General features: G+C 39.8%; 1 protein-coding gene across 1 annotated transcript in view; it reads right to left on the reverse strand.

Moving 5' to 3' along the window:
• The window catches only part of TAFA2 (TAFA chemokine like family member 2), a 108,077-nt gene extending 89,575 nt beyond the window's left edge, over positions 1–18,502 (reverse strand). Inside the window, exons 1-3 of the mRNA XM_044277091.1 lie at positions 18,404–18,502; positions 18,249–18,303; positions 4,166–4,272 (exon numbers count right to left, since the gene is read on the reverse strand). Coding sequence (XP_044133026.1) covers positions 4,166–4,271 — 106 coding nt within the window. The 5' untranslated portion in view covers position 4,272; positions 18,249–18,303; positions 18,404–18,502. The remainder of the gene's footprint in view (positions 1–4,165; positions 4,273–18,248; positions 18,304–18,403) is intronic.
• Positions 18,503–21,115: the final 2,613 nt, after the last annotated feature.

A 21,115-nucleotide genomic window follows, 5' to 3' on the forward strand; every position in this document is an offset into this window, starting at 1 on the left:
ATGTGGTTATAAACTGCTGTATGGGCACACTGCTGGGCGCAGAAGGAAAGGAGCGCCATATGGTTTTTGGAAGGCAGATTTTGCTGAACTGGTTTTTAGATGCCATGTCCCATTTGAAGCCCCCCGATCCACCCTTACAGTAGAAACTTGCAAAAAGTGACCCCATTTTGGAAACTAGGGGATAAGGTGCCAGTTTTAATAGTACTATTTTCGGGTACATATGATTTTTTGATCACTCATTATAACACTATTTACAGGGTCAACTCAGCTGCAGGCCCTTGCATATCATTATTTTAGAGGGTCAGCTCAGCTGCAGGCCATTGCATATAATTTTTTAGAGGATCAGTTCACCAGCAGGCCTTCACCTACAATTTTTTTACTGGGTCAGCTCACCAGCAGGCCCGCACCTCAAATCTTTTACAGGGTCAGCTCACCTGAAGGCCCTCGTATTACATTTAGAGGTTCAGCTTACCAGCAGGCCTTCACCTACAATCTTTTACTGGGTCAGCTCACCAGCAGGCCCCCACATAAAATCTTTTACAGGGTCAGATCACCAGCAGGCCCGCACCTAAAGTCTTTTACAGGGTCAGCTCACCACTAGGCCCGCCCCTCAAATCTTTTACAGGGTCAGCTCAACTGAAAGCCCTCCCATTTAATTTTTTAGAGGGTCAGCTCACCTGCAGGCCTGGACCTCAAATCTTTTAAAGGGTCAGCTCACCTGAAGGCCCTTGCATATATTTTTTTACAGGGTCAGCTCACCTGCAGGCCCTTGCACATAATGTGTTACAGGGTCAGCTCACCAGCAGGCGCTCGCAGATAATTTTTTACAGGGTCAGCTCACCTTCAGGCCCGCACCTAAATTCTTTTACAGAGTCAGCTCACCTGCAGACCCGCACCTAAAATCTTTTACAGGGTCAGCTCACCTACAGGCCCGCACCTAATTATACCTAATAGGTAATTTGCGCGCATGCTGCCTTGCTTAAATGTGGTAGCCGTAGCCATTTCTCAGGCTCCCTCTCTGGAATCAAACACTGTTTTCCCGTTACATGTAGTTACAATGGTTTGCGCTGACAATAACATCGAAAGTTGACATCCGAATAGATCGTCGCCGTCACAGGGACTTGCAATCGGCCCCAGGTTAACTAGAGTCACCAAAGCGGCAGCAGGCCCTCACCCATAATGTTTTAGATGGTCAGATCAGCAGGCCCTTGAGCTAAATGTTTTTGAGAGTCACCAGCAGGTCATCAATCATAATTTTTCAAGGGTTTGTATAATGCCCTCCTTTATGTGTAATAAAGGGTGTATTAGAGTGCTGGTTCCTTGTAATTTTTGGCAGCCCTTACACTTAGTGCATAGGCTTTATGAGTGTAGGAGTCCCGCTACATGAACAACTGTGGCATATTATTCGGACAACATGGTTCCCAGCAGCAACCTGGAAGGCCAAGATGCATCCAGACATCCTCCCTATGCTGTTACAGAACCATTTTGGTGGTGTTTCCATACATTTCTAACATTTTCCTATGAACCAGGCACCCTCCCTTCTTCAGAGCAAGGGGTACCTGGTTTAATGCTTGGGTTCTCCCATTGACTTCCATTATACTCGGGTGCTCAGTCGAGCACCCGAACATCCCAATGTGTTTGGCCTGAGCACCCGAGCACTATGGTGCTCGATCAACACTTTAGACGTTTCAGAACATGGACACACCACCTACCCTATAAATAAACCCGATCTGGCCACCATTTTACATTCAGTCTTTAGCCAGTTTAGAGGGAGGTTGCTGTGTGGAGCAGGGACAGACTGTTAGAGACACCAAACGCTATCTAATAGTGCCACAAAAGTACTTTTAAGTACTGGTATAGGTGTGCTATCGATAGATGTAACATACTTAGGGGTGTAATGTACTTATAATATACTTTCTAACATAGCAAGTATATTATAGTGCATTTGTATTGAGAAGCAGTTGTGTGCGGTTCTGCTGCGACACTGCAGCTATATAGAGGGACAAACGCTATTGGAACAACTAATTGCAACTGTTATGCTATACCATTTGCCCCCCAAAAAATCTGACTGAGGCAGGGGTGTGATATACCTATAATATAATTTCTATATAGTGCATTTGTATTGTGCTGCATTTGTGTTTGGTTCTGCTGAGATACTGCAGCTATACAGAGGGTCAAATGCTATTAGAACAACTAATTGCAACTGGTGTGATATAACAGTTGCCCAAAAAAATATGATTGAGGCAGGGGTGCGATATATATTTTTACTGGCCTGCAGTAAAATTGATATTTAATGACCGTCTAATATACCTCCAGCCACATAATTACTTGTTCTTTTTTGTCCGGTGAATGCCTAATGCTTGGGGACTGTACTACACTGGCCTGCAGTAAAATTGACATTGAATGGCCGTCTAATATACCTCCAGCCACATAATCACTTGATCATTTATATACGGTGAATGCATAATTTTTGGGGCCTGTAATCTAACTGGCAAACAGTAAAATTGTTATACGTTGACCACCTAATTTACCTTCAGCCACATTATCAATTGTGCTTTTATGTACAGCGAATTAATAATTTTTGGGGCCTGTTCTCCACTAGCCTGCAGTAAAATTGATTTCCATTGACCGTCTAATATACCTCCAGCCACATGATCACTTGATCTTTTATGTATGGTGAATGCATAACTTTTGGACCTGTAATCTAACTGGCTAATAGTAAAATTGTTATACGGTGACCGCCTAATGTACCTCCAGCCACATTATCAATTATTGTTCTTTTCTGTCCGGCAAATGCCTAATGTTTGGGGCCTGTACTATACTTGTCTGCAGTAAAATTGATATTGAATGACCTTCTAATATACCTCCAGCCACATAATTACTTGTTCTTTTTTTTCCAGAGAATGCCTAATGTTTGGGACCTCGGAGGAATTCAATACCTGTTGACGGCGACCACGTGTTATTGAATTTCAACTATTATCATTTGGTTTTTTTTCAAGAGGGGGGATTTCGTTAGCCATGTTTTAAATCCAATTTTATATTTTTTGTTCTTTTAAACTTATATATTTGAAATCTATTTGTACTGGCCTGCAGTAAAATTGATATCCAATGACTGTCTAATATACCTCCAGCCACATAATCACTTGATGTTTTCTGTCAGATGAATGGCTAATTTTTGGGGCTTGTACTCCTGTGGCCTAAAATAACATTTTTCTAGGCTCCAGCAGGCCACATTTTTGACAGTTTCCCTTTAAGATGAATAAAAATGGCTCCTGATTAAAATACATATTTTTTGTGGGAATTTTTGCCATTGATCCCCCTCTGGTATGCCAGTGTCCATGTTGTGGGATGATTTGTGCACTTCTTGTAAGTATTTTGTGGCTGCAATAATGACCTGAAGGTTTTTCAGGTTCGCCTGCCATTAAAGTGAATGGGGCCCGCCGCAAACTTGTGGTTTGCGAACATTTGATCGCAATCACGTTTGCGAATCTTTCCAGCAGCCGATGTTCGTCCATCACTAGTAAGTGACGAACATGGAGAGCTATTACATAAAGATATTTCTACAATGTAGAACAGGTATCAAGGCCGCTGGAATCCCAACATGATGGGGGACTACTGCTGAAAATATGACCGCTCACAAACGCAAAAGCAGATGCCTGAAGCACTTTTAACAGTACTGGGCCTTGCTCAAGTAAGACTTTTAAACTTAAAAATGAGACTTTTTGAAATTTTGTTATTCCATTACATTTTTATACTCTGTTTATTATGCAAAATTTGATGTAGATCAGGTAATTGTTGGAGTAAAACTTGTTCTGTTTAAAATTATTCAATGCTTTCCAAGTGCTTAATTTATTTAGGCATACTTATGCATAGCAAAATTTCATGACGTGTTACAACAATTCTGATTTTGGATTTGTAATCCGCACACTCGATTTAGTATAGGACAAATAGTTTTTGCCCAGTAGCAAACAAATATTTTTTTGGTGTTGCGTGGTGTTATTTTTCCTTTTACAACAAAATGTTTTTTCAGAATATAAAATTATTACCCCATCACCCATATTTATGTATATGAATATTCAAATTTGAATATGTTAAATATGAATATTTAACTTATTATTAGCCTTTGGATTTGAGAAAACTCTGTCAAACCGAGAAAACATCTTACCTCTTTGATGAATGGCTCCAGCTGATAACTTTCCCCAAAGAGTTCCAATAAATATTATTATAAGAAATGTCCCTTTTGTTGCCTTCTGCAGATATCTTTTATTCATTCTGTTACAAAATGTAAACAGCAAAGTTATTATGTTTCAATATCAACCAGAATATTCCCATAACCCTTTCCATTTAGCAAAGCTTTTCAGCTTTTCTAAATTGTTTTATAACGTTTTTTGTAAATGTTGACTTGAAATGTTGATGCTTCTCTGTTATGATTAGTCTCTGCAAGAAGACATTTGTTTTAGTGACTAGTAATGTTGATTATACCTCTATAATCCAGCTATTATATGTATATAAGGGAGACAGTGATTGTCAGTAAGTCTCCTTTTCAGGTTAATAATCCATATGTGTGACCATATTCATGCTATTCCATGATAAATGCTTGTTATATGACGTTATATCTACAATTCAACATTACTCTTACAAAACCTTTATTAGATGTTACTGATCTATTGTATAATATATAACCTTATCTGCTTAATGGTTTGGAGCCAAATTGTAAATCATGCTCTACAATTCATTTAGCATGGTACATGATAGTATAGAAGTCAATTGTAATATGAAGTCAGGCATCAGAAAACAAAATTGAATTGATAGGAAAGTCATGAAGATCTTCTAAGTAGAGTAGAACAGGAAAACCTATATGGTCATTTAAATCAACCAGAACAGGGAAAGTGATAAACTTCTGGCTTTTTGGTCCCATAAGTGCCAAATTATTGAATTATTAGTTATCCTTCTTAGGTGAAACAAATATATAAAAAAAAATATTTCTAGCTAATCAATATTGTGTACAATGTTTTTTACCTGCAAATCATGTGTATAAAGAGCCAAATCATCTTAGACAACTAAACCTATGTATTAAAAAAATAAAAAGGCAATTAAGAAATATCTTCGTATAATATAAAAAATAATAATAATTGACATTTCAACTGAAAGAATGGTAACAATTCATAATGGTAGTTCTATTTTTTGTTACTTAGTTATAAAGTTAGGTTGAATTAAAATATATTAGTCCATCAAGTTCAACCAAGGCATGGGTGGGGATGGGCATTAAGACATTCATTTTATTTAGTTCTAGGAAATCATCTAAGCCTTTTAAAAAAAAAAACTGTCCACATCCTGAGGTAGACTATCCCTCAGATATACAGTTCTTATGGTAAAGAAGCCTTTTTGCCTTTGGAGACTGAACCTTTTCTTCTCCAAACTGAGGCAATACCCCTTGTCTTTCGAACAGCTTTTCACCACACTGTTTTTATTGGCCATTTATATATTTAGAAAAGTTGTTCATGTCTGCCTTTAGATGTCTCTTCTAAAGACTAAATACATTTAATTATTTTTGTTTATCTAAAATTTTAGATCTAACTAAGATCCTCCATGTCCCTTATCAATTTAGTCACTCTTCTTTGTACTTTTATAGCTCCAGGGCATCCTATCTACATCCTGGCACCCAGGACAGAACTGCATTTTTCAGATGAAGTTGCACCAAAGTATTAATAATATTGTAGCAATAGTGATTTATTTTTTCCCAATATTCATAAAAGACAACCGCTAAGTTTGTGTGGTAAAATAAATATGGTTTGGGCAGCAGAGCATTTCATGAGACGTGACTTCAATTATTGTAGTTATTATCTTGAGTGTATTTCAATAATTATCTGTGGAAAAACATTTTGAGTAACTTACTGTACATGGGAAAATTAATCGGATTTTACAGAGTTTGACAGAAGTAATTAAGGAGTTGGGTCACTGAAATAATAATCCATCTATGCATTTTGTATAATCCTTGAAAACGTTAACTACATATGTCAGAATGATGTTGTAGAGGTTTGAAGTATTTCCAGTAGCTTTTTATAGCAAGTAATACAAATAGAAGTTGCTAAAGTCTATTCTGCAAAACACCAGCAGAATATGCAGTATATAAACATAAAAAATGTGAAAGCTGGCAGTTACACTAGTTTAATTGCTTCCATATAAGCATCTTTAGAGACTTATCTACTTGAAGCTATAAAAAGCATTGTTTTTAGGCATGAGTTAAAAAATATATATATTTTCTTATACTTATTTTAATAGCACCCTAAAAACAAATCCTGACAAAATTAATTTGTTAACCAGCATGCTTTGTGCTGTTTTCAGTATCAGCGATATAAATTAGTCTGGGCATATGATTAGAGTTGAGTGATTTCTTGAAATTAGTTTCTGGACAGCAGATTGATTTAGAAAATTTGAACTGAATCAAAACTGCCCCAATTGCCTTGAAAAGCTGTTTATGACGATCTGAGATCTACGAGGACTGTATCCAACCCATTCCAAGCTCATTAGTACACAACATTAGAAGTGTTAACATGATAGTGCCAGATATGGGTAAAGGGATGGTAATGGTAAAAAGGGGCTTAATAATGCAGTGCACTGTCAGATTTTATTTTAAATTAAAACATGGTCCAAAATTTTTTTCTTTTTTGTGGCAGATGGTTTCTTGTCTTCTGACCTATAAAATGGTGACTACCACTTTGAGGGGTTCATCTAAATGAAATTGCAAAATAATCAAATTTGAAATCAGAATTTTTGAGAAATTACGGTAATTAATTTAGAATGAATACACATCTCAGCCTATGATATATTTTTTTTTACTGAAACCATTCATGCTCGAAAGACCATGGGCAGAAGCAATTAGCTCACATTTCCTACACTGAAAAGTAAATGCTTTAACCATCTCAAGTGCACATTTCAGAGGTCTGCAGAAAAACTGTACCACACTGAATGTGACACTGCTGTGAAACAGTGATTTCCCAAGAGCACTGTTGTGAAGGATAGATTTCAATAAAGTGCTTGTTTCCCAATAGGAGAGGAAATGTGTTTTGATTCTGTCCTGACTGATGCACAACCCAGATCTTGCAAATTTTGATCAACAGAATGGTAGCGGCGCAAGCATCATAAACGAGAAGCCAAATACAAGATAACCCTTTTCCAAAGCCAGCACTGCTATAAAAGATTAAAAAAGAACAATGGATATTTTGAATATCATCAGTAAAAGTTATTTGTGACCTGCCTCTCAGTACATGCTTAAAGGGATTCTGTCAGCAAGATTTTTGATATAGAGCTGTTCATATCATCCTATCAGCACTGACCAGTGGATCCAGGGCGCATGCGCGAGATTACAGTGCACAATCAGCAATGAGAGTAGTGAATAATTAGCAGTGGGGAGGCGCTGGGCTATAAGATAAGTGGCGCAGTTGGGCACAAACGGACGGAGGGACAGCCCCTTGGGCATGTTAGTACCCTGTTTCCCCGAAAATAAGACAGTGTCTTATATTAATTTTTGCTCCCAAAGATGCGCTAGGTCTTATTTTCAGGGATGTCTTATTTTTCCATGACACAGGGGGATCAGAGGGGGGAATTAAAATGACACAGGAGAATCTGAGGGGGGATTACCATTTTAGTACCCCTTTCTTATCCTCCTGTCATTTTGATTCCCCCCTCTGATCCCCCTTTGTCATTTAAATGATCCCCCTCCCCACCCTGATCACCCTGTGTCATTTTGATTCCCCCCTCTGATCACCCTGTGTCATTTTAATTACCGTTTTAGTCTCCCCCCCCTCTCATCTTCACCAGACATCCCCCACCTTCCATCAGATATTCCCCCCCTACCTGTCACCCTGTCCCCTGTGTGTCCGTGCCAGCCAAGTTGTGAGACTCCATCAGGGCAGAGCGAGCAGCGGGCAGAAGAAGGCGGCAGCTTGTCCTGGCAGCGGCGCAGGCTCTCTGATTTAAAGAGACCTCGCACCGCCTGCGCTGCGGCCAATCAGTGAGCTGCGTGGCGGCGCCTTACGGTACCGTAGCTGCGGGGTCCTTACATTCTGGGGTTGCTTGCTTTATTATCGGGGAGGCATTATGTTCGGCGGATGCTTTATAATCGGGGAGGCCTTATTTTCGGGGGATGCTTTATAATCGGGGAGGCCTTATTTTTGGGGGGATGCCTTATATTAGAGCGATAGGCAAAACTAGAGGTAGGTCTTATTTTCGGGGGATGTCTTATTTTCGGGGAAACACGGTAAGGTAATTAGCATATAAATAAAACCCATTTTTATCAAAAATGAAAGGACATGTGGGTATAAAACTAGTATATTTTTAATTATATAATGGAGACTGATAGGATCATATGAACAGCTCTATATCGAAAATCTTGCTGACAGAATCCCTTTAAGCTGTCCTTTCATTAGACAAATGGAACAGCTTGATATAACTTATAGATAAGCAGACAATGTTAAGTAATTGAAAACATATTTCAAATATATAAAGCATAATGAGCAAATTCATGATCCAAATATCAATAGAGCACTCCAAAGCAAGTATATCATTTCTAGAATTATGAAAATTAAATACAAATCATGCAACAGATACATCAGATGGCATATTCTCAAGTCATAGCTGGATCTCCACAGGACCCCATCACAGTCAATGGGGCTGGTGGGCATTCTGGTAACGTTCAGCAATACCAGATCCATATCGTTCCAGCAGGCTGTTCTCTGCCGAAACAGCCTGTCAACACTATGCCAGTAGTGTGAAACTAGCCTTGTGCTATTTTATATTAGAGAGCTTTCAACAAGTGTCCCTTATCATGGGCAGTATTGGAATATGGCAAAAACTGCAGCTGATGACGTAGAGTAGCGGAACTGCGCCATTAGAGACACCTGGCTAAAAGTCTAACTGAAAGAATATGGCAAAAACTTCAGTAGATGGCTTAGAAAATTAGCCAATTTTACTGAAGGATTAAACTTTGGTGAGGGCAAATAACTGTGTCACTATGGACACCTGGCCATAAGTATTAGGGATAGGATATGGAAAGAACTATGACAGATGGCATAAAGAAGAATTCAATAACTTGGTGAGGTAAGGAACTGTGTTACTATGGACACCTGGCCAAAAGTCTCAGCTGGAATATGGCAAAAACTGAGGCTGGTGGCATACAGGAGAAATTTTGGGGAAGGCACGGAACTGTGCCACATTTACCACAACTAAGTGGTACAGCAGCAAATGCACTGCTAGAAACTTGGCCAGGTGGGAGTTCAGCTAATTGCTAGTCGCAAATAGTTTTCTCATGGCCACACACTCCATTATGGACTTCTCCCAAGGAACGGAGAACAAGGAGGAGCAGGAGGAGTCTGAGCAGGAGAAGAAACAGCTGGTGATAATGACAAGGACATTGTACTGCCTGGCTGCCACAAAGAAGAATGGGAGAAGGAGGACAGACTTGGTCCAATTCAGAATGTTGACCAGTTCTATTTTCCACAGGATCCGGTGATGCTACCTCATATGCTGGAATAGAGCCCTGGTGCCTATGTTTGTGTTTGAATGCTAATGACTTGTTTTAATCCTGCTGATCTTGCAAATGGCTGTGTTACTATACTGGTAAACACAGCTAGAATCTGATAGCCAGATGGAATAAGCTATGCACGGTTTTATACTCTAGAGATGTTGATCATAGTGCAGCTTGAAGTGTAGATGAAGAGGTGGTAATACAGCAAGGAGTAGAAACAGTTTCGGTAAAACAGTTAAAGTCACAATTCTTGAGCAATAATTGAATTTCCACATGGGTAAAAGAAGGCCCAAACAGGAAACAAGATTGCTTCCAATCAGCACACAGTGGCCATCTTTGTTAAGGGCAAATCCAAGGGCAAACACAGCAGCCTCAAATGGTTCAGAATAGAAGCGCAACAAAATAGTCCAGAATGAGTGAAACAGCAGCCACTAATGGTTAACTAGAAAAATACAGTGCATCACGATCCTGACATTATTTCCTCCTTCAGCAGTGGCCTCTGGACAGTGCTTGGCCTGGTGTTTCTGGATATCTTTGGTGAAATTCCTTATGCAGTTGATAAACATTGCTGTTGTTTACAGGTTCCCATGAATTGTCCTTAGGCCATACTCCTGCCATTTTATTAGGTATTGCAGCTGATTTCTGAATATTCTAGAGTCCAGGATCTTTTCAATTTGTAATGTTCTGGTCCATCCACTTTAACTGGATCGGGGGAGGCAGGATACGTCCTGGAACAGGATTTGGAACAACAGGTTTCAGGAGCGACACATGGAACACTGGATGTACCCTTATTGGCTTAGGAATTTTGAGATGAAAAGCTACTGCATTTACTTGTCCAATAATCTTGAACGGCCCAATAAAGTTTTGGCCTAGTTTTATTAAAGGTACATGAAGTTTCAAATTCTTGGTAGAAAACCATACCTCATCTTCCACCTTGAAAGTTGGAGAAGGTCTGCGGGATTTCCTTATATCTCTCCTGGGCAATCTTTAATGTCTGTTAGCATCTCTAGATTCTATTGAAGAGATTCTATTCTGTCGTTGACTGCAGGAATTGGAGTGTCTCTGGGAAAATTAGGGAGGATACTTGGATAGTAACACAAATTAGCAAAAAAATTTATTTAGTGGAAGCATTGTGAAAATAATTGTATAAAAATTCTGTCATTGGAAGCAAATCAACCCAGTCATCCTGTGCATGAGGAGACCAAACAAATGGTATTCCTTTCCTTGTTAATTGGGCAATTGGCTAAAACATTTTGATAAACCATCTGTAGAAATTAGCAAAACCTACAAAACGCTGAACCTCTTTCACATTCCTTGGGGTTGACCAGTCAATTATTGCTTGAATCTTGTTGGAGTCCATATGCAATCCTATGGTAGAAATGACATAATCCAAGAACTGAATTTCAGTTTGAATACAGTTAATATAGTGTTGATAAGTTCTTAGACGCTGTAGCACAGCTCTCTCAGAATTAGAACAGATTGTTATTTATACCATCCAGATAAATGATTACAAAATGATCCAACAGATATTAGAAAATGTCATTAATAAAATGCGAAAGAAATTTCAGGTGCACTACAAAGTCCAAAAGGCATGACTAAGTACTCAAAATTTCTATAACGTCAGCCGAATGCTGTTCATCAGGTCTTATATGCACCAGTTTATAGGTACCACATAGGTCTAGTTTGGTGAAAATATTTGCATGACAGACTCTATCCAGCTGCTCAAGAATAAGAGGCAGATGGTAACGATTCTTTATTGTTATTTTATTTAGTTCTCTAGAATGAACACGAGGCCTTAAGGTACCGTTTTTCTTTTAAACCAAAAATATTGGTATATCTGCTAGTGAAGTGGATGACCAAATAAATCCTTTAGCTCCTTTAGCTGGATTTTCGTCTATGTATTCTTTAAGTGCTTTCAGGGTCTGCCAATGGATATATGCTTCCAAAGGGTATAGCTACTCCTGGCAACAGTTCAATGGGAAAGTCATAAGGTTGATGTGGAGGCAACTTGTCATCATTCTTTTAATCACAAACATCAGCAAATTCTTTATATATTGATGGCAATTTACGAAATGTTTCAAAGTCCTCAGTACCATATACATGAAGTTCATTTGATAAAGTCTGTGTTAAGTGGGCCTTTGGTGGAAAAGACACTTATTTGGTTTCCCAGTTGATCTTAGGGTTCTAAGCTTGTGACCATGGCAATTCCAAGATGAATGGAAAATGTGGTGATGAAATTATAAAGATATTATAAAGATAAAACCTCTTGGTGATTAGGTTCCATAATTATTTCCAAGGGTTCAGTCTCTTGATCAGCTGGGCCTGAGTTCAGCGGGGACCCATCAACAGTTTCCATCAGAATTGGTGATGGTCTTCTCAGTGCCTCTACATAACTCCAGCGAATCACTTCCAGCGCAGGGGCTTATTAAGTATTCCAATAGTCTTACGACTATAGATTCCTATTTCTAGTCTTATCATTAAAAGGTGACCTTTATTTCTTTCTTTATTAAACAATATATGCCACAAAAAACATAGAGTAATTGTTAAAAATACATATGGAGGGCTAGGAACTGAGGGTACAGTGTTTCTACTTTATTGATAGATGAGAGGGATATTATCTCACTGAAGCTACGTGTAGGCTATTTTATATTCTGACCTGTGTTGCTACACTTTGATGCCTGTAATGTCAGCCAACATCAGGGATTTTGTCATCTAAGTCGCACTATATTCGCTAATCACCCTATAAAGATGCTTCTCTGATTATGTAATATCCCTTACTAAGAGTCTCTCAGTAGCTGTACTGCTTGTACATTTCTATCTGCACTGTCCCTCAGAAGCGTTCGGCGTCTGCAGATCACCTTTTCCTATTCCATTTGTGGCCCTACCATAATTCTTAAAAGTATAAAAGACACAGCTCCCCCAACATGTTTCACCGCAGATGCGGCGTCTTCAGGGGAATGGTATCAACTCAAGGTAGAGGCGGGCATTGTCACAGGACCAACTGCGTGACAACGTGGAGGCTGAAGCGTCGTCACCTGGCCAAGTTGCTGGAGTGGCTGTGCAGGAACCACATACACCCAGTGGGCCGTAAAGGACATGTATTGTCCTTGACCATAGTTACAGCTCCACACGTCAGCGGTGCCGTACACTTTGGCAGGCTAAAGAACTGGCCCACCTTCTGTTCTAAATATGTGTCCAGGGCTGGTACTGCCTTTTTGACAAATAAACTACGGCTTGGGATTCTCCACCTCGGCTCGGCACAAGTCTAGGCCACTTTATGGTGACGCTGCATATGTTGATGCAGGGCTGTGGTGCCAACATTGGCACCCTGGCCACTCTTTACCTTCTGCCCCCAGATTCTACAAATGGCCATGTTCACCTCCTCCGGCGGCATAACAAAAAACTTCCACACCACGAAGTTGGTGATTTCACCCCCAACACTCCGTATTGACTGACTGCTACTAAAGCTGCTTCCATGAACCCCTGCACCACTACTTTCGTCACAGGTAGGCTCCTGCAAAGCGGGCGGTCTACCCTGGGCACATTTGGCTCCCGAACTCCCACAGCTGCCACCCTGCTGACTCCCGGCTACGCTAGCGACTTGCTGGCTCTGCCGCTGCCTCACAGGCAAGCTGCCACGCTCTTCTCCTGATGGTGATGAAGCCCCTTCTTCACCCGGGTCCCAAGTCCGATCAGCTACATCATAATCATTGAGTACTGTCTGCACGTCACTGATGTCCTCCTCAGCCATCTCTGGGTCAGGGGCCTGACCGCTCGCAACACCAGCTCCCGCGTCACTCTCCTCATCACTACTTGCCCACCTAGCGGAGGAAGCAGCGGATGTCTCCTCCACATCTTGGCTGGCCAGTAGATGCTGACTGTCCTCTAGTAGCTCGTTCTCACTGTATAGTGGAGCTGAGCCCACAGCATATAATACTTCTCTGCCTGAGGGAACAGAAAAGGACAGGCAGGTTGAGGACAGGTCAGGGCACAGGGCCTGCTCCCGGGCCATGCTTAACTAAGGGTTGTGTCTGACGAATCCACCGACTCTTGGCTGGGGGTGTCTGATGTCACTTGGGACAAAGTTGATGAACCAGTCAACCATTCAAGAACCGCTAATACATGTTGCCACTAATACATGTGAAAAAGGGCTTTAGAACATATATTGTAACTGCACCACTGAACGGCAAATAATATTTTTTGCCACTAATATATGGCAAAAAGGGCTGTAATTTTATCACTTCACCACACAATGGCAAATATTTTTTGCCAAAAGGGTATTTAGAACATAGAACTGCACTGCCCGAACGGCAAAAAGGCCCTGTTTGTTTCCCACTTATACGCTCCACAAAAGGCTTTAGAACATATAACTACACTGCTGAACGGCAAATAATATATATTTTTCTGCCACTAATACATGCCAAAAAGGGCTTTAGAACATATAACTGCACCGCTGAACGTCTAAAAGGCCCTTCTTTTTTTCCACTTATACACACCACAAAAGGCTTTAGAACATATAACTGCACCGATGAACGGCAAATAATATATATTTTTCTGCCACTAATACACTCCAAAAAGGGCTTTAGAACATATTACTGCACCGCTGAACGGCAAAAAGGCCATTATTTTTTTCCACTTATACACACCACAAAAGGCTTTAGAACATATAACTGCACCGCTGAATGGCAAATAATATATATTTTTTTGCCACTAATACACTCCAAAAACAGCTTTAGAACATATGACTGCACTGGTGAATGGCAAATAATATATATTTTTGTTCTGTCTCCTCCACATCTTGGCTGGCCAGTAGATGCTGACTGTCCTCTAGTAGCTCGTTCTCACTGTATAGTGGAGCTGAGCCCACAGCATATAATACTTCTCTGCCTGAGGGAACAGAAAAGGACAGAGGCAGGTTGAGGACAGGTGAGGGCCCAGGGCCTGTTCCCCGGCCATGCTAACTAAGGGTTGTGTCCGACGAATCCACCGACTCTTGGCTGGGGGTGTCTGATGTCACTTGGGACGAAGTTGATGAACCAGTCAACCATTCAAGAACCGCTGGGTTGCTGGTCCAAATACGACCGCAGGATGACACCGGGAGCTCAGGCCTCTCGCTGCGACTCCTGCTGCCACGTCCTCTTACTGTGCTGTGAACTGTGCCTGCACCAGAAACATTTAGGCCCCTGCCACTCCCCTGGCCTGGCACTTCTCTGTCTGACATACTGTTAGATCAAATAATTAAATAAAAAGGAAATTAAAACACTCAAAAAAGTGTCATTTTACAGTATAATTTCACCACACAACGGCTAATAAGCCCTTTATTTTTCCACTAATGCACGCCAAAGAAGGCTTTATAAGATATAACTGCACCGCTGAACAGCAAATAATATATATTTTTTTGCCACTGATACATGCGAAAAAGGGCTTTAGAACATATACTGTAACTGCACCACTGAACGGCAAATAATATTTTTTGCCACTAATATATGGCAAAAAGGGCTGTAATTTTATCACTTCACTACACAAAGGCAAATATTTTTTTGCCACTAATACACGCCAAAAAGGGATTTAGAACATATAACTGCACCGCCCAAACAGCAAAAAGGCCCTTAATTTTTTTCCACTTATACACATCACAAAAGGCTTTAGAACATATAACTACACCGCTGAACGGCAAATAGTATATATTTTTCTGCCACTAATACATGCCAAAAAGGGCTTTAGAACATATAACTGCACCGCTGAACAGCAAATAATATATATTTTTTTGCCACTAATAGACTCCAAAAAGGGCTTTAGAACATATAACTGCACCACTGAACAGCAAAAAGGCCCTTATTTTTTCCACTTATACACACCACAAAAGGCTTTAAAAAATATAACTGCACCGCTGAACGGCAAATAATATATATTTTTCTGCTAATTAATACACTCCAAAAAGGGCTTTAGAACATATAACTGCACCGCTGAACGGCAAAAAGGCCATTATTTTTTTCCACTTATACACACCACGAAAGGCTTTAGAACATATAACTGCACCGCTGAACGGCAAATAATATATATTTTTTGCCACTAATACACTCCAAAAAGGGCTTTAGAACATATGACTGCACTGGTGAACGGCAAATAATATATATTTTTGTTCTACTAATACACGCTAAAAGGGCTTTAGAATAAATGACTGCACTGCTGAATGGCAAATAATATATATTTTTGTGCCACTAATACACGCAAAAAAGGGCTTTAGAACATATAACTGCACCATTGAACGGCAAATATATATTTTTTCCACTAATACACGCCAAAAAGGGCTGTAATTGTTTCACTTCACCACACGACAAAAACATTTTTGGGGTTACTAATACACGCCAAAAAGGACTTTAGAGCATACAGTATAACTGCACCACTAAATGGCAAATAGGTCCTTACTTTTTTCCACTTATACACTCCACAAAAAGCTTTAGAACATATAACTGCACCGCTAAATGGCAAATAATATATATATTTTTTTGCCACTAATAAACGCCAAAAACGGGCTTTAGAACATATAACTGCACTGGTGAAAGGCAAATAATATATTTTTTTTTTGCCACTAAAATGCGCAAAAAAGGGCTTTAGAACTTATAACTCTACTGCTTAACAGCAAATAGGACCTTATTTTGTCCACTTACACATGCCACAAAAGGCTTTAGAACATATAACTGCACTGCTGAACAGCAAATAATATATTTATTATTTTGCCACTAATACACACCAAAAAGGTCTTTAGAACATATAACTGTACCGCTGTACAGCAAATATATATTTTTTGCCTTTAATACACACCACTTCGCCACACTTTTCTCACTTCGCCACACAACGGCAAATATTTTTTGTGCCACTAATACCCGCCAAAAAGGGCTTCAGAATATACCGTATAACTGCACCGCTCAACGGCAAATATATGTTTTTTTTATTCTAATACCCGCCAAAAAGGGCTGTAATTTTCTCACTTCACCACACTATGTCAAATACTTTTTTTTGTGCCACTAATACACGCCAAAAAGGGCTTTAGAACATATAACTGCACCGCTGAACATCAAATAATATATTTTTTTTGCACTAATACGTGTCAAAAAGGGCTTTAGAACATATAACTGCACTGCTTAATGGCAAATAGGCCCTTATTTTTTTCCGCTTATACACGCCACAAAAGGCTTTAGGACATATTACTGCACCACTGAATGCAAATAATATATTATTTTGCCACTAATACACGCCAAAAAAGGGCTTTAGAACATATAACTGCACCGCTAAAAGGCAAATATTTATTTTTTGCTACTAATACACGCCAAAAAGGGCTGTAATTTTCTCACTTCGCCACACAACGGCAAATGCTTTTTTTGTGTGCCACTAATACACGCAAAAAAGGGCATTAGAACATATAACTGCACTGCTGAACGGTAAATAATATATTTTTTTTGCCACTGATACAAGCCAAAAAGGGCTTTAGAACATATAACTACACCACTGAACGGCAAATAATATATATTTTTTTGCCACTAATACGCGCAAAAAAAGGGCTTTAGAACTTATAACTCTACTGCTTAACAGCAAATAGGCCCTTATTTTTTTCCACTTATACACGCCACTAAAGGCTTTAGAACATATAACTACACCGCTGAACAGCAAATAATATAATTTTTTTGCCACTAATACATACCAAAAAGGGCTTTAGAACATTTAACGGCACAGCTGAAAGGCAAATATGTATTTTTTGCCACTAATACACGCAAAAAGGGGCTTTAGAACATATAACTGCACCGCTGAACGGCAAATAGGCCCTTATTTTTTCCACTTATACTCGCCACAAAAGGCTTTAGAACATAAAACTGCACCGCTGAACGGCAAATAATACAAAATTTTGTGCCACTAATACACGGCAAAAAGAGCTGTAATTTTCTCACTTCACCACACAACAGCTAATAAGTCCTTTTTTCCCACTAATACAAGCCAAAAAATGCTTTAGAACATATAACTGCACCGCACAAGGGCAAATAAAATATTTATTTGTAATAAACCCTGTTAATGGCTGTATTAAACCGCACTTGCACCCCAATAACAAGAACAGTTTGCTGGAATTAAAGAGCTGTATAATGGCAATTTGGGTGCCCAGTCAGTGCAGCAATGTTTGATAGGATTGTTCCTATTACACAGGCTGTAAATTACCCTAATGAACCCTTTTTTTGCTTCAATACTGTGGAATGATTCCTCCCTATCCTTTACCTGAATTTCTATACAGCAAAATAAAAGTTTTAAAGTCTTTTCTACCACTTTCCATAGTGCCTGCTAACGTCTCTCTCTGCACTAAGTACACTGGAAAAGGGCTGAATCCAAGATGGCTGAGGCTATTTATAGGGCTGTGACATCACAGGGCTGGCTGTTGATTGGCTGCATGCATGGCATTGTGGATGATCCCTCGTTCCTTGAGTTCCTTGCTTCAAGTCCTAACATGTGCAGCAGAAATTCACATTTGTTGCAAATCGAATTTTTCCTGAAATTCTGATCAAATTCCACTTAATCAACTTCGATTCGCTCATCTCTAATGAACACCTTTAACCTCCCATTTCAATCCAGTAAAAATAAAAACTGTGAACAATAAAATCTTGTGTAGAGGTGGAGAGGGTTTATCATTACAATACTTTATCAAACAATTTCTATCAAAAATGTAAAATTAACTTACCTCCTTCATTAAAAATCCAGATTCCCCCCAGACACACAAGAATACAGTTTAACATCTGTAAAATAAATTGAAACTAGTATTATTGTCAGCTTTCCTAATGTGCCATAATAAATTTATGTAAAGAAGCAATCCCATAACAATTTTTATTCTCTGACCTGTTAGAAAGGTGCATAATGTAATCTGTAGTAAAGGTTATCTTCATCTTCATTCTGGTGACTGTATTTATGAGTTATAACCTCCCTTCTGAGCCTCGGCAGTATCATATGACCAGCACTCTGATCTTCAACTGACAACAGACAGGGAATCAGTTACTTGTCTATTCATGCCTATGAAACTGACATTGAGGCTCTCATAGGAATATCTAATATATAAAGCTGAGTGTCTGTGTGTGTATGTCCGCTAAAGGAATCCGCACCGTCGCATTTACAATCACGAAATTTGGCACACAGGTACATCAGGTGTCCGGGAAGGTTTTAGCTCTCTAGGACGTACCGTTACTGAGATATTCCCCCAAAAAATGCATTAGTCAATAGAAGCTTGGTCACATGATCCTTATCAGCCAACAGAAGCTTGCAGTTCCTCCAGTCTCCACATACACAGTTTTACTCCAGGTTTCCTTAAAAACCCAGCCATTTATCTTCACTGCTGTAGGAGAGCTTTAAAGGAAATCTGTCACAAGGATAATCGCTATTGAAGTAAATTCATGACCTAATAGCACTTAGTACCTTATTTTAAGATGTGCCTTTGTTCCAGCAATAGATGTTTTTATTCTCTGAAAATCCAGTTTATTTGGTATGCAAATGAGCCAGTAAGATTCCCAGAGGGACGTCACTCTTGCAGGAAGGAGCCCAGACACGCCCCCTGCCACAATCTGTCCACCCTTAAAAGACTTAAAACCCTGCCCCCAAGTCCCACTAAGCCATGCTTCTAATCTGGTTAGGCCCCCTACCACTCCTGAGCTGACAGGGATTGAAAAAAATGAAGGTAAAAATCAACATCTGTCAGCTGCAGGGGTGGGAGGGAGGGTGGCTTTCTTCCTGCAGCTTACACTCAGACAGCACAGTGCTGCTGTCTTAGAGTGAGCTGTTCAAAAGGCCATGCCCCCTCCCACTCCTCAGCCGACTGAGATTGAAAAAATGAAGTTAAAAATCAACTTCTAGGTCCCTCTAATCCACGCCTCGATCTGGTTAGGCTATGCCCCCTCCCACTCCTGAGCCTACGGAGATTGAAAAAATGAAGGTAAAAATCAACTTCTGTCAGCTGCAGAGGTGGGAGGGAGGGTGAGTTTCTCCCTGCATCTCACACTCAGACAGTACAATGCTTCAGTCTTAGAGTGAGCTATTTAAAAGGACATGCCCCCGATCCAGTAAATGCCACTGTTAAGGGGGTGGGCCCCTGTGGAGGTCACTGTCAAGGGGGTGGTATGCTGTGATAGTCACTGTTAAAGGGGAAGGCTGCTGGGGATGTCCAATTTTAAGGGACGGGGCACTCTGGAGGAGTGTTAAGGGGTGGGGGGCTGTGGAGGTCACTGTTTTGGGGGCAGGTGCTGTAGATGTCACTGTTATAGTGGATAGTGTTGATATCTTTTAACGACACAAACAAACATTAAATGAAATCGATTAAATATTAGTGATGAGTGGCAGGTGCCATATTCGATTTCGACGAAATTCGCAAATATTCGATAGAATATTCGTTTTATATTCGCCGAAATCGAATATTCGTCATTATTCTAGTTATCGCAATTAATATGCGATTTAAATAATCGCGTATTGCGATTTTAACTTAAGGCTACTCTCCTATTGTTTGTTTGATATCTAGAATTAGCGAAGATGACGAATATGACGAATGTATTCGTCATATTCCTCAAAACGAAGATAACAAAGTATTTTCCATCTTCGTTTTTAGCTACCTATTCATCAACTTCGCTAATTCTAGCAATCAAATAGGAAAGTTGACTATAGAGACAGCTGTGTTTAATTTGCTATGCGATTATATTACTTTGCTTTTTTTTTGTTATAAATAGAATCATTATAATAATTAAGTATTTAACAATTCAATAAAAAAAAAAAAAAGCAAAGTAATATAATCGCATAGCGAATTAAACTTAGCTGTCTCTATAGTCAACTTTCCTATTTGATTGCTAGAATTAGCGAAATTGACGAATATGGAGCTAAAATGAAGATGGAGAATACTTTGTTATCTTCGTTTTGAGGAATATGACGAATACATTCGCCATATTTGCTAATTCTACCAAGCCAACCATAGTAAACCAGGTCCAAGTTGAAATCGCAATTCGATTATTATAACTTGAATTAATCGAATTGCGATTTCAACGTAATTCTCAAATCCGACAGTACATTCTAGTATGGAGACGTTCCCATGGTGATGGGAACGCTCCATGAGCACGGAAGTTGGCAGAAGCGGCAACGGGCACTGACTGGAGCAGCCAGGAAGTCAGGAATCCTAAGGACAGGTAAGAACAACTTTATGGAAGTGGGAAGAGGAAGAGGTTCTAAGTCAACTGTCTAAAATTAATACAAATAAGTCACAGGGGCCTGATGGGATACACCCAAAGCTATTAAAAGAGCTCAGCAGTGAACTAGCAAAACCATTAACAGATTTATTTAACCAATCACTGGCAACAGGAGTCGTCCCAGAAGATTGGAAATTAGCAAATGTTGTGCCTATTCACAAGAAAGGTAGTAGGGAGGATTCGGGCAACTATAGCCCAGTAAGCCTGACATCAATAGTGGGGAAATTAATGGAAACCATACTTAAGGAGAGGATTGTGGAACATCTAAAATCCCATGGATTGAAAGATGAAAAACAGCATGGGTTTACTTCAGGGAGATCATGTCAAACTAATC

The sequence above is a fragment of the Bufo gargarizans genome, chromosome 2, assembly GCF_014858855.1.
Source record: "Bufo gargarizans isolate SCDJY-AF-19 chromosome 2, ASM1485885v1, whole genome shotgun sequence".
NCBI lineage: Eukaryota > Metazoa > Chordata > Amphibia > Anura > Bufonidae > Bufo > Bufo gargarizans.